The following is a 14,557-nucleotide window of genomic DNA, read 5'->3' on the forward strand; positions in this document are numbered from 1 at the left end:
GTGTGTGTGTGTGTGTGTGTGTGTGTGTGTGTGTGTTTCCAGGACCCATCAGCTCCAAGTCAAGTAGTTGTTTCAATCTAGTTGTGGAGGGCGCATCTCAGTGGCCCATGTGGAGATCGAACTGGCAACATTGGTGCTGTGAGCACTGCGCTCCAACCAACTAAGTTAACTGGCCGCCCCAAGAACCTTTTATATATTAAGAATATTGCATTGATCCAAATACTTTTCCAGGCTGTCATATAACTTTGTTTATGATCAGCTTTGCCCTGGCTTTGTACATGGTCAAAACGTTAATAGTTTTCTTTATAGTTTCCTTCTGGATTTCAGGACTTCCCCTCATTCCTTGGTAACTTTTAATGACCGCTTCACTCCTACTCCATTTCCCCCTCACGTTCATGTCCCTGCACCGAGTACCCCTACTGTCCTGCCTGTGGGATAGTGGAACCAGGAAGCATGTTATGGTACAAAAAGTAAAGCGACCGTAAGGAGTACGCCCAGCACGCCCAGCACGCCCAGCTCTGCCGTGTGCCTTTTCTACCACAGGTGACAGATGCCCTTTATGAGGTGTTTGTGGGAAACAGGCTCCGAGCAGCTACGTTCCGACTCTTTCCTCAGCTTCTCATGACCCTGCTCATCCAGGTTCATCACAGCATCGGCCTCACCATGTCTGATGTTGCCATCCCAAGTGGCCTGTACACAGAACAGGAAGTGTCTTCAGCGGTCACCCCTTTGTGGTACTGCCCATTGTGATTCCACTGACCTTAATTAACTCTAAGCTCTGGGCACCATAGTGGCCACAAGGATGGCCAGGATGTGGTCCCAGCTGTGGGAGGGGCTCACAGTCTGCTACCCCATGAGACGTCAAGGTGACATGTCCAGGAATTATTCTAGGCTCTCACCGGCCGTCCTTGGTTTTATTGGTGCCAAGGTAAATTAGATGATCTGGGTCTAGATGCCCTGCAAAATAATGTGATATCATGCCAACCCTTTTTGGGTAAATCAAGTAGAGACAGAGGCAAGTGAAACAGCCTTAAACCAACCTCCAAAACCTTGCTGATCCACAATTTAACAATTCCTCATTTCTGCTTTATTCCATAGAGATTTTTAGTTCCCCATTAGGGCCTCAGTAGAAATTTTTTAATGTTGCTGTTGCACATGGATATCTTTCAGAAGAAGTGCTATAATGTATAATATTTAAGAACACCTGACTAAGAGGAGAACTGAGTTCTAATTCTCATTCTTTATCTGTGTACCCTTGGCAAATCTGTTTCTTTGTGCCTCAGTTTCCTTATCTGTAAATGAGGTCAGGCTAGTTGCTTTCCCAGGACCCTTCCAGCTTTAAGATTCTCTGATGTTGTGTCCAGGATACTAGTTCAATAAATAGTTTTAAAAAGCAGTAGAGGTCAATTTTATTGGGTATAAGCAGTATCTAAATAAAGCTTTTTTAAAAAGCAGTGGGTATCGCTTTAGCATCCCATGTCATTTGTTTTAGCACAGATTTATTTCCAAATTCCAGGGAAATGAAACCTAGTTAGATTTCTTTATACCTATAATTTACATGAGGGGCCTTTCAAGTTATTAGAGCATTCAGTCTTTCAGGAAATCTGGAAAGAATAGAATTAGAGTCCAGCAGTTATCAGTGCATGGTCCTTCTCAGTGAGAGCCGGGTAATGGTGTGCTGGCTGGTTGGAGGGACCTGTTCTATTCACTTGTCCTGTTTTTGTTTGATTTAGCTTCGCCATACAGGCTACAAAGACTCTCCTCCTCAGAACACAGTGCAAGCAGGAATTCCACATCATGGAAAAGAATAAAGGATGGACCCTCCTGGCAGGAAAAGATTGTCATCTTCAGGGAATATCTCTCCTTGCCAAGTAAGGCTTCCTTGTTATGCATACCTGTTCTAAATCGGCATTGTTTTAAGGTATTCTTTTTTCCCTTTAGTTATCACAAAAGCCAAGATTAAATAACCTTCACGGCAAAGACCTATAGTGCCAGGCAGATTTGTCAGAGGTCCTGACCCTGCCATACCCTCCTTGGCAGACGCGTCAGAGGCCCCCAACCCTGGGGAAAATGCTCTCTGTTTCGTAGCATTTCTAAGAGTGGTTCTGTTGGCATTCTGTTTTACAGCGCATTGCTGGAAAGAAATCACCTCCTCGCATGTAAGGTCATGTACTTGTTAGTCCCTCTTCTTAACCGAGGGAACGATAAACATAAACTCACATCTGCAGCCTTTTTTGTAGAGGTAAGACTCATTATTTGGACGCTGGATGTAGGGAGCCTCTAAAGCAACAGTACCTGCCTTCCTAGGCCCTGTCCGACTCAGTGACAGCTGGGATCCTTTTTAGACGTGTGATAGAAATAGGTTCAGATTCAAGCCTATTGAAATTCTTCTTCCCACATATTCATTATTCAGCATTCCTTATGTACCTACTGTGTAAATGATCACCCTGTAATATGCCGTGTAGGTGATTTCAAAGGGAAGTCGTTATTTTGGAGTTGGTGGGAAGGTGGCTCCTCTCATGAAAAAGGGCTTAAAGGTAACTTCTTTGGCTGATTTCTGGGTTTTTTCAGCTTCTACAGAGCCCAGTGTCTAGGAGACTGCCCAGCATATACTCTGTTGCTCGCTTGAAAGACTGGCTACGACATGAAAATAACCTCTTTAAAATTGCTGCCCTAAAGGGACTGTACTATCTCATCAGACACCAGGAGATGGTAGGAGAGGCCCCTAGACCACATTTCACCCCTCACAAAGTGATAGCCTCCCTCCCCCGATCTACTACCCCTCTGACATCGTATATAGCTATTACAATTCCATCGACTCTATTCCCTATGCTGTACTCCACATCCTGTGAATATATATATGTTAAATTATAGTTGACATTATTATTCAGCTCCAGCTTCAGGTGTACACTGCAATGGTCAGGCATCTACACTGTCCGTTAAGTGCAGACCTCTGATTCTTAAGTCACAAATAAAACATATCCCAGATAGATACTCAAGAAACTGGTAACAGCTGAGGAGGGCAACAGCTGAGGGTAGCCTGGGCGCAGGAGCGGGTGGGAATACATCCCTTTGTACCATTTGAATTTTATACCTAGGAAATATGCAAGTACAGACTAGTAAACATTTAATGAAATTAAAAGAAATAAAAAGTCCAAGTCACACATATTCATAATATTTGAAACCTGCAGTTTGTGTAGGAGGCACCCTCATTATCATCACAACCTGGGTAACACTCAGGTGTCCTGTTATGCCTTGTACCATCTTACCTTATCATCTAGAGACAAAAATCGCTGATATTCATGTTGCAAACTCATTTTCCACAGGCCTAGCGAGAAACTAAATGTAGGTCAGAAGAGAAGATTAACCCCTGAGGCTTCAATTTTATCACTTCAGATCTATATATTTTTTTTAATTATACACACACACACACACACACACACACACACACACACGGTGCCAAAAAAATGAATACACATTTTAAGGAAGGAAGAAACTGTATTAAAATTTTAATAATATATACTGATAACAAAAGATGAATACAAGTCATGTTTGACTTCTGCAATTACAAGAGGTGCTCAAAGTGGTTACCATCAGAGTAATTTTAATACAGCTTTTTTCTTTTCTTAAAATGTGTATACCTTTTTTTGGCACCCTCTGTATATATCTGAAACAAATTCTGGTTGATTAGATACATGAATATTGGTTGGCTTATCCTATTTACTTTTCATATGTATGTTTTAAACTTTAAACCCCTGAGACTGCTTCCCTTTGGCAGCTTCAGAAGAGCAGAATCCCAATAGGAAGGGTCCTTAAGGGTCTTTAGTCAATTTCTGCCTGAATTCCTGCAAGGACTCTTTAAGCCTCTGTTTAAATAACCCTCCATGCTGGGAAACTGGCTGCGACCTGAGCTAACCATTCCACTCTGTCTCATTGTTAAGAGAGCAGTTCCTTACATTAAGCCCAAGTCCACATCACTGGATCAAGCTCACCTGGTGCCAACCTCACCCTGCTCCCTTCTCTGCATATCAGCCCTGCCAATACCGAGAGAAGGCAGTCATGCCCTCTTCACTTCTGTGTTCTTGACTAGCCGGTGCTACCAAACATTCAACAATCACCAGGCATTGAGTAAAGGTGGGGAGCCCTACTTTGGTACCAGATGAGGCTCTATCGGGAGAGGTGCTGATGCATTCCCTTTGGGCACACAGAGGGAAGACATCGAAAGCCTGTTGTCATGCATCTTAGACCTCTTATGTGACACCGACGAGAAGATTGTTTTGCTGGCCATCCAGATTCTCCTGCAGCACGTTAGGACAATGGATTCCCCCACCCTGACTGCCATGATGAGGACCCTGTTCTCCTTATTTGGTGATGTAAGACAGTGAGAGATGAGAGGCTTCCCTAAGGGAGGGTAATTGGCATCACAGCAAATAAAAGTTGGGATAGTAATAAATGCACTCTATCTTATATAGTACGTTTTATCTTCAGAGCACTTTCAAGCCTCCTCTCTTAAGACCCTTCCAGGTAACCTGCGATGATAGTAAGGGGTCATGGTGTTTTTCAGACTGAAAAACAAAACAAAACAAAAAAACCCTGAGACATAGAGACTTGCCAAGGTACTCCTCTGTTTCATGGTAGGGGAAGGAGTTTTTATAAGAAAAGACATATTCTATGCTTTCAAGGAACAATCAAGATGGTGGACTATACATATGAGATCTGACAGTTAAGTTTGCAAACTCATCCTAGAACAAGTGCTACATGCCTCATTGCTGAATATCACTATGGTCACATTTGAAGTACTCCCCTTGGGAAGCTATGCACCAACGCCAGCGCCTAGTTCATCCTTCAAAGCAATTTTGGAACTCTTTTTCTGGAATGGCCATCAGAGCTGTTGTGTTACCCTTGATGTCCTGAATATCATCAAAGTGTCTTCCTTTCAATATTTCCTTTATTTTCGGGTAAAGAAAGAAGTCATCGGGGGCCAGATCAGGTGAATAGGAGGGTGTTCCAATACAGTTGTTTATTGGCTAAAAACTCCCTCGCAGACAGTGCCATGTGAGCTGGTGCACTGTTGTGATGCAAGAGCCATGAATTGTGGGCGAAAAGTTCAGGTTGTCTATTTTTTTCAGCACTTCCAAATAGTAAACTTGATTAGCTGTTTGTCCAGTTGGTAGACATTCATAATGAATAATCCCTCTGATATCAAAAAAGGTTAGTAACATCATTGCGACAAATTCTTGAACTTAATTGTCAAACCTCGTATGCCCCTATTCAAACTGCAAAATTTTTTTCAAAGAGAGATATATGAAGCGCAATGAACCACATCCTTATAAGAGTCAAATATGCAAGGCTGGGACTTTTAATTTCAGGAAAATAGCTGTGTGGGTGGTTAATACCAGTATTGGGCGCAAGGTATGATGACTACAGGTGGGACTGTGCCCCTTTCTCACGCTTGTAGAGTAGGAGAGAGAACAATAAATCATGCAAAGCAGCGGGTCTTGCTGTCTCCAAATGGTTTCTTGCCCTCAGCTACCTACAGCTTAATAGCCTCATATTAGGACTGGCGTTTCAACCAACCTAAAGCTCTTATAAGTTAAGCTTGAACACTTTTCAGTGAGTTGCTTCCCTTTGGATGTTCCCTTGGTAGGTGAGACCTGATGTTCATCGTTTCTCTGTGACACTTTTTGGAGCCTCCATCAAGTCTGTGAAACACACAGATAAGAAGAGTGTAGAGAACCAAGTCCTGGACAGCTTGGTCCCACTACTTCTATATACTCAGGATGAAAATGATGCAGTAGCTGAGGTAATGCCTACTGTCAACTTCTCTCTGGATTTTACTTCAAACCCAGAGCTAAGTCTGCAAATAAGAGTTCATATCATTGAGGGCGGGGACTTTGAGGTACCATCTTTATTCCCCATTTCCTCTGGTACAGGCTACCTTTCAATTATTTTGCCTAAGAGAATTGTGCGAAAAAATCTTACTCTTTCTGTATAGCGAATTGTGGCCTTTTGTGAGTAAGAATGAATGTATTATACCTTTTCGTAGCCCCACCCCAACATTCACCCTAGCACAGAGCCCCAGATACAGTACTCAATTCAACAACCTCTGTTGATAACAAGGATAATATTCTTTTATCTTCTTTCATTCAAGAACTGTCTCGTGGCCTTGAGACAAATACTTGTATTGAGTCTAAATCAGAAATAGTAGCTTCTCTGACAATTTAAAGGTTTTACCTCTCCTTAATCTTCCAGGAGTTTCTGTCTTGAGAGTTGTGGGTGGGATATCATCCTCTTTAGTACTGACCCCACCCCCAAAGCCTGTCCATTCCAAGGTGCTAACTATAATCAGCAGTGACTGCAAACCAGAGAAGGAAGTTTAGGCTTCAAGGAGTCTGGAAAAATGCCGAAGCCCTCACCTATTTATGCTCCTTCTTACGGAAATGAAAGCAGGTTCAGAAACAGGATTGAAGATTACAGTGGACCTTGGCACCTTGCAATGGGGAAGTTTTACGGGGTCGTAGCCACAAATATGAAATATTTCATACCCCAAAAAATAGAGAGCAGAGCTTTCTGACCAGATATGATACAGATATTGTGTTTCTCCCAAAATAAGACCTAGCCAGAGAAGAAGCCTTAGCATGATTCTTCCAGAATATGGAGGGCACACACCTCTCACATGAGGGTTTTATGACCTGTTTCAGGGAGAAAGGTGCCTTTTCCACAAGCTCTTTCAGCTTAAAATATTCAGCTGAAATCATGCTACGGCTTATTTTCCAGCTAGGTCTTATTTTCGGGGAAAAAAGGGTAGGTGGAGGTGCTGACACCCACTCAAACCCCCCCACACCCACCCTCCCACCAGCCTCTGGCAATCAGGCAAGGCCTAGAGCAGCAGAAGCGCGGGCTTTTTTTCCTTTCAACCTTGAACAACGACTAGCCACCTCTTCAAGTCTCCTCAGAGGGTTGCCTGAGCAGACAGGAGGGAGCTAATGTAAAACAGATTAGGAATGACTGACACACAGAACATAATAAACACCCACATATCTACTACTCACTCTAAGAAATAAAACAGGAATTAATCACGCACCTATTCCCAATTGGATTCCCCTAAGAACTGTCATCCTGAATTCTGTGTTTATCATTTCTGTGGTAATATTTTTCATGTTTTAAAACCTTAATATGTTAAAAAAAAAGAACTTTATATGTTGTATTATTTGTAAGTCAGCAACTTTTTTTTTTTTAAGATTTTTATTGGGGAATTAGGGGGATAGGAACAGTGCTGGGGAATTGGGGGAAGGGGAACAGACAAGTTGCTGTCGTTTGGTTCTTCAATCTAGTTGTGGAGGATGTCGCTTCACTGGCCCAAGTTGGCACCATCATTGCGCTCTTCCCNGGGGCCCTCTGGCAGCCCAAGCCAGTTCTTAACCAATGCGCCACTCTGCCGGCCCAGCATTTTTTAAAAAAAGATTTTATTGGGGAATTGGGGAGGGAAACAGTGTTGGGGAATTGAAGAAGGGGAACACTGTGTTTACATTGTGTTTTTCCAGGACCCATCAGCTCCAAATCAAGTTGTCCTTCAATCTTAGTTGTGGAGGGTGCAAGTTCAGCTCTATGTCCAGTCGCTGCTTTCAATCTTTGTTGCCGGGGGAGGAGGGGGCGCAGCCCACCATCCCATGTGGGAGTCAAACCCAGAACCTTGTTGTTAAGAGCACGCGTTCTCACCAGCTGAGCCATCTATCTGGCTGGCCCCACTGAAGCATTTTCAAACTTTTGGATTTCTGTCAATGGCGTAGGTTTAAAAAATGGTTTTCAGTGGTTTAAATTTACATCTTTTTATTAGAAAGACTGAGCATCTTTTCATGTCTAAATGCCATCTGTATTTCCTTTTCTAAGATTGTATTCAAATCCTTCCCCATTTCGAAGAGGTTTGTTAGTGCTTTCCATGTAGATTCACGGGAGCTTTTTATATATTGAGGAAATTAGCCTTTGGTCTGTTACTTTAGTTACAAAGTTAGTATTTGAAATGGTCTAAACACCTGGATTTTGCTTTTGTCTATTGCATTTCAAACTTTAGGACCTTAGTAATAGCATTGCAATTGTATATGTAATTTAATTCATGCTTGTTCACCTGTGTCTTATTTTTTCAAACCAAATATACAGAGAGAAAAATAGTTTCTTAAATGATAAAATCTTAGACGTTCTTAGATGCAGTTTTTAATTGAACTTATCAATAACAACAGGTAGTAAAAAAAGGTATCTTCATTATCATAGCATATAAATGTGATGGCCTATTTATTTTATAGCATATTTTATTTATTAAGTTAATTTCTAGCACAAGTACATAGTTTAAATGATGCAAAAAGATACACAGTAAAAGGTAACTTTCCCTATGCTTACCTCACCACTATTGAATTTCTCTTCCGTTGTAGGCAACTGCAATTCCCAGTTTCTTATGTATCCTTTCCAGAGATATTTTATATAGACACATGTGTATATATTATCTTTAGTGTGTGTGCTCTCACATGTGTATATATTATCTTTAGTGTGTGTGCTCTAAGTGGACCCATTCCTAATCTCAGCTACTCAATTTAAATTCATTCATTTAAGAATCAGTTATATTGATTGAGGTTACACTCTTCAAGGTGTGGAAATAAAGTAGATTGGAGTTGGTTGGATTTTACCTTGCATTAATTGTATAATTTAGATATTGTTGATATGGCCATGTTACAGATAAGATAAACAGGCTCAGAGTTGCCAGAGAGCACAAAATCAGTATGTAGCAGTGCTAGGACTTCTAAGTCTCTTGATTCCAATCATCTGTACTTTCTTCAGTAGCCCCATAGGTAACAGCCTGAGCTGTTTCAATAGGAAAATATCGGTTTCTCTAAATTGAATGAGAAAATTTAAATGAAGGAAAAAGCAACAGAGATAATCTCACCAAGATGGTGTGCTATCTTTGGGTGTTTGTTATATACCGTATTTCCCCATGTATAAGACACACCCTTTTTCAAAATATTTGGGGTCTAAAAACTGGGTGCGTCTTATACAGTGGTTGTATGAACGCAAAAACAAGCACGAAAAAAGCGGGAAATGCAAGTTAAAAAAAAATCTACAACCACTGTATAAGACGCACCCAGTTTTTAGACCCCAAATTTTTCGAAAAAGGGTGTGTCTTATACATGGGGAAATACGGTATATACCTCTCATATGGTTTGACTTTCCCACCATGACCTCTGCTTAAGGGCTAGTATCTGGGGTAGTTTTTCACTAATAATGTTGTTTTTCAGCTTCTCTGGGACTGCAGAGGAGCAGGGTTAACCCAAGTTAATGTATGGATTCAGGAAACAAAAATCCTAAATTTTGGTTCTAGGGAGAATGAAGTCTATGCCAGGACAGTGTGTGGAAAGAAAAACTAAAAGAAAATGCTATTCTGAAATATGACCCAATGGAGTGCCTTGGGTATAGATGTTGATGGACAAAGGCCTTAGAATTAACATTTTTAAGTTAAATTGGATTTTCAGTTTTTCAGTTCTTTATCCAAAGTCTAAAGGAGGTTTAAAAATCACTTCATTGTCTTTGGGAGTAGGCATGGCACTACTTTCTCTATAGAGGCCGAGCTTTTCATAGGACCATCACTTTAGTTTTTCCTTTGAGAATCAAAGACTGGAAGAATATGTCAGGACTTGCCCCTCCCCCACAACTACCAACTGCTTTTTCTTTTGACAGTTAGATGGTTAGGGGAGTAGTTTTTTCCTAAGAGGAGCATGTGCTGATCGAGTACCTGTTTAAGGGGCATAGCAAAGCTGGGGGGCAAAAAAACTTTTTGAAAGAATTTCAAAATGAAATAGCCAGGTTGAGAAAAGTTTGAGAACTTTCTCACACTTATTTTGTTGAGAATTGTTTATATTTTGAATTATATTTGGGAGAGTGTACACTATAATCTTTTTAGTCTTGGAGCCTCTAAAGGTCTTAATCAGGCTCGGATACAGGCTCGGGGAACTCTGAAATCTTTTTTTTTTTTTTNACGCCGTCGCCGGCGACTCCCGGCAGCCCAGCTCCAGGTTGAGCTGTTGTTCAGCATCTTAGCTGTAGAGGGCAGTGTCACTGGCCCTCATATGCGGGATCCGAACCGGGGCCCTCTGGCATCCCAAGCGAGTTCCCAACCATCGCGCCACTCTGCCGGCCCTAAGTCAGCAACTTTTTGTTTAACATTGTATTTATAAAATTTATCTATGTTACGGCTCTAGTTCATTTTTCACTGCCATATAGAATTATACCACGTGAATATTCTACAACTTGTCCCATTCTCCTATTCCTAGTTGTTTAGATTGTTTCCAGTTTTTCATTATTACAATACTGCAGTGAGCATTCTTGTGCATATTTCTTTGTGTACATGTGTGAGAGTTTCTTGAGAGCATAAACTCAGATGTGGACTATCTGAGTATCTTCAACTTTACTAGATATTTACAAATTACTCAACAAAGTAGCTGAACTAATTTGTATTCTCATCAGTCCTGGAAGGAATTTCAATGGCCCCAATATCTAGTGGACCAGGGACAAAATACTTGCTTGGAGACTCATCAGAGCTGTTATATGGTGCATGGGAGGCATTCTGAGAGTAACGCACAGAGAAGAGGCACACTTAAAAAAATAACGAAAAAAGAGGTCCACTTGCTAAATTTTGCTCAAGTATCTGGATTAGGAAAGGATCCATAAACTCCAGAGTTTCTTCCAAGCCAGAGATTCCACAAGGACTGTGAGAAGAGGAACTACGTTTCCCTGTGTAGAGTGACAGAAAAATGACATAGGAGGAGCAAGTGGGCATAGGAGCCCAACCTCTGGATCATGGGGTAGTGGGAACGCCTGCCCCAAATCTCCGGTCTGGGTATTACACCTGAGCGCTCTCACTTTTGCCCTAGACCAGAGGTTTCTGCATCCTCCCCAGAACCCCACAGGTTTTATGGATCCCCTTTAGGGACTGTTTGGGGGGGAAGTTGATGGAGGGCAGACTCTGGTTCCTTTCTACTCCTCCCCTCACTTCAACCAGGATGATTCTGAGTTTTATCAGCTTTTCATATTGGACTTTAGTGTCAGTTTTATTTGAAGAAAGTTTACCTCAGCTAAAAAATAGTTGAAAATACTGATCTCCAATAATCCTTTTCACAGGAGAGCAGGCGAGTCCTCACTACATGTGCCCAGTTCCTGAAGTGGAAGCTGCCGCAAGCAGTGTATCGCAAAGGCCCCTGGTATATCAACCCTGATGAAGTTGGGACAATCAGCAAATTCTTTGTATGTGAGACAGAATGGCTTTGTTCACTCTTTAATATGCTGACTTTGTTTTTCACATGTAGTTTTTAATCAGCAGTTGATGTCTATGAACGGTCTTGTACTGTGAAGCTATAGTTTTCTCCCAACTAAGTCACAAATACATTTTCTATTGCCACCCTTCCTCACGGAAAAGACTGGCGAACTCTTGGGACCCCCTCTATCCTGGGTCAGGCTACAGGGTCAAGCTGATAGCACATACTCAAATATCTACTTGTGGAGTGAACTAAAATGGAGCTATGGATTACCTTTACAACGATCTCTAATCCTTTCCTTGGATACGGTGGATTGTTTTTCCCTCCATCAGAGCATGTTCACGGAGCCCCAAGCAAGGGCTGCCATGCTTTCGTAGGCCATGCAGCATGATGGCAGCATGCCACTGGCTCTGTCAGGACCCAGCTGGCATCGTTTCTCTTCACAAACTTAACAAAGGCTACTGTGACCAATCTTAGGGACAGGCTTGGGCCAGGGAAGCCTCAGGAGTCCCATCCATTGTTTTCTAGACAATGGACTCTAGAAGCCCTGGGATCCGACTATAAAGACCCTAGGACTGACACTTCCTGGGGCTCTTCCTTATGTGTAGCCTGTTCAGGTCCCAGTATGGGCTCCTCCGATCAGACTTAGCGGGCTAGGAAACCCCACAGTACCCTTGTGTCAGGCTTTCCATTGGAGATTACCTCTCTGACCTGCAGCCAAACCTATAACTGATGCACTGATGACAGTATTTAGAGCAGGAAATTTGGTGCTCTCGTTGGATAAGACTACAGATTATCCATGTTAAATCATAAGCTCTATGAGAACAAATTCCTGTTCCCCTCCTCCTAACCCTGAGGTAACTATCCCTGTAAGATATCCACTGAGAGGTGGATTCATTCATCCAGTGAGCATAACACATCCAATGTGCAATAGGCTGTGGAGAACCTGGAAACGTGCCGACGATGAAACCGTCCTAACGGGAATTTGCAAGCTAGTAAGGGAGACAAAACCTCTGTGGAAATTTACAAAGAAACTCAAGGTAGAAGGTGATACATGCTGAGAGAGAGGTACCTGCAAAATGCTCAGAGCAGGATTAGGTTAGGAAGGCAAGAGCTGTCAGGGAAGAGCTCCTAGGGAAGCGGAGCTCAAGGCGGAGCTTAGAGAATGGGGAAGACTTAGACACAGAACTGAAGACGGATTTAGAGGCATTGCAGGCACAATTTGCAGCGTGAGTGGGTGTGAGCAAGGTGTATTCAGAGAATTTAACTTTGTCCGGGGAATTGTGGCATAATATTCACTGAGCAGCTGTAATTATTTCAAGCACTGTACTGTATATGTACTGTATATTTGACATAGTCCCTGACTCTGGAAACTATAGTGAGGATGGTAAAGACAGTGCTGCTACTTCACTCCTTTATAGTCTTACTTTTTTTCCCACTTAGGGAAACAAATGCAAGGGGAAAGTTAACATCCTAGCCCAAACATTGATGTTCTCCAAGAATGCAAAACTTCCTATCAGAAGAGCAGCAGTCTTGCTTGTAGGTACAAAAAAAATCCTTTCATTTTTACAGCCACTTCTCTCCTATACTTTCCCAAATTGTGCTGTTGAGTCTCCCCATTCCTTATGAAGATGACCTTGAAAATACCTCTTTGGAGAAAGGGGCTATGGTATCAATAGGTAACTATCAGGCATTTATAAATCCAGTTTTTAGAATCTAATGATCAAAAGGCCAGTTTGGCCAGCTGCCTAGAGCCAAAGCCAGATCACAGACTCACTGACTTTATTCTGCATTTAGGGCTCTTTGCAAAGTACATGGATCACCACGAGGTCGGGATGAAGGGTACTGACTGGATACAGGATGGTAAGTGATAACACATGTGGGCTTGGTGTGCCCCACATTTTGGAAGGTATCTGAAGCAGTGACTGTGGGCAGGCTCTGTGGCAGAGCTGAGACTGGGAACCAGAAAGCCTGACTTTTGTGGTAAATGGGAACTCTTGCTGACTTCAATTGAATGATAGTCTCATTCTAATCCAATTCTCTCTTTAGGAAAGAACGTGACCCTATTTGTCTGGGAACCAGCTTTGATAAATTGTCTCAGGGACAATTCCTGAACTTTGTCTGTCATGAAATAAGATATTACCTAGAAAGACTATCTTAGTAAATTATGATGACACCTTACAAGTACCAAAGATGACTGCAGCCCTATTTTCTATATCCTGTAAGGTTGGAGGACTTGATAATAAAGATGTTTTATAGTCACATAAGGCAACCAGCATGCAAATGGTTTTTTAAATTGTCAGTGAGTGAACATTTTCTGTAATTGTATAGCTTTGAGGATTTAGCACTCAAAGAATTATTTAGCCCCACTTAAATAGTAGTCTTACAATTAAAAAGTGCCATGAAATGCTAAGTCTCACAATCCAAGAGCATGTACTTTGAGAACCAAATTAAAATCCTGAATAATTCACTGGTTTTAAAATAAAAATATATAAAATAGCCAGAAGTGAAAGCTTATTTAAGAATGACCATGCCACTTTTCTCTAAGGTTTCCTACCTCCTCACAGCTATCAGAAACAAAAAAATAGGCCAAGTCATGTAGATTATTTTATTCAATGTGGTAGGATTCTAGTCTATGGTTGATTCCATTCAATTAAAAGGAAATTATTTTTTATCCAATGCACTGGGGAACCAAAGTTCCTTTTTTAAAGTTATTTGTATAGAAGATCTAGAATATGCATATAAGTTATAAACATATATATTAGGATAAACTATAAAAAATTGCCTTTTTTTAGGGCAAAATCAGTCAAATATCAGCAATCTCATGTGGCTCAGCCTAATGGAATAATTCCACCCTCTCCCTTCCCTGACAGTGGCTAATCTGTTTTAGAAATAGGGTAGAACAGGGGGCCGTTCCAGTGGTTGAGAGCGCAAGCTCTGAGCAACAGGGTCTCCAGTTCGATTCCCACATAGGCCAGTGAGCTGCACCCGAGCTGAGCTGCTGCTGAGCTGCCAACAGGTGGCAGGATGGCTCAGCTGGTGAGAGCACGTACTCCTAACAACAAGGTTGCCGGTTTGACTCCCGCATGGGATGGTGGGCTACACCCACCTGCAACTAAGATTGAACACGGCACCTTGAGCTAAGCGGCCACGAATTGCCGCTGGGCAGCCGGATGGCGACTGGACTTGGAGCTGAGCTAGCTGCGCCCTCCACAACTAAGACTGAAGGACAACAACTTGGCTGTTCCCCTTCCCCAATT

General features: G+C 42.0%; 1 protein-coding gene across 2 annotated transcripts in view; it reads left to right on the plus strand.

The window, feature by feature from the left end:
* LOC109389548 (maestro heat-like repeat-containing protein family member 7) overlaps window positions 1-14,557 on the plus strand; it is a 27,972-nt gene that overhangs the window by 4,978 nt on the left and 8,437 nt on the right. Inside the window, exons 2-10 of one of the 2 annotated variants that reach the window (XM_019655166.1) lie at window positions 544-734; window positions 1,734-1,871; window positions 2,128-2,242; window positions 2,572-2,712; window positions 4,209-4,373; window positions 5,648-5,803; window positions 11,164-11,286; window positions 12,741-12,840; window positions 13,095-13,160. In XM_019655166.1, the coding sequence (XP_019510711.1) occupies window positions 544-734; window positions 1,734-1,871; window positions 2,128-2,242; window positions 2,572-2,712; window positions 4,209-4,373; window positions 5,648-5,803; window positions 11,164-11,286; window positions 12,741-12,840; window positions 13,095-13,160 (1,195 nt within the window). The remainder of the gene's footprint in view (window positions 1-543; window positions 735-1,733; window positions 1,872-2,127; window positions 2,243-2,571; window positions 2,713-4,208; window positions 4,374-5,647; window positions 5,804-11,163; window positions 11,287-12,740; window positions 12,841-13,094; window positions 13,161-14,557) is intronic. The other variant, XM_019655165.1, reaches the window with a different exon arrangement.

This window comes from Hipposideros armiger, unplaced genomic scaffold (assembly GCF_001890085.2).
Source record: "Hipposideros armiger isolate ML-2016 unplaced genomic scaffold, ASM189008v1 scaffold_238, whole genome shotgun sequence".
NCBI lineage: Eukaryota > Metazoa > Chordata > Mammalia > Chiroptera > Hipposideridae > Hipposideros > Hipposideros armiger.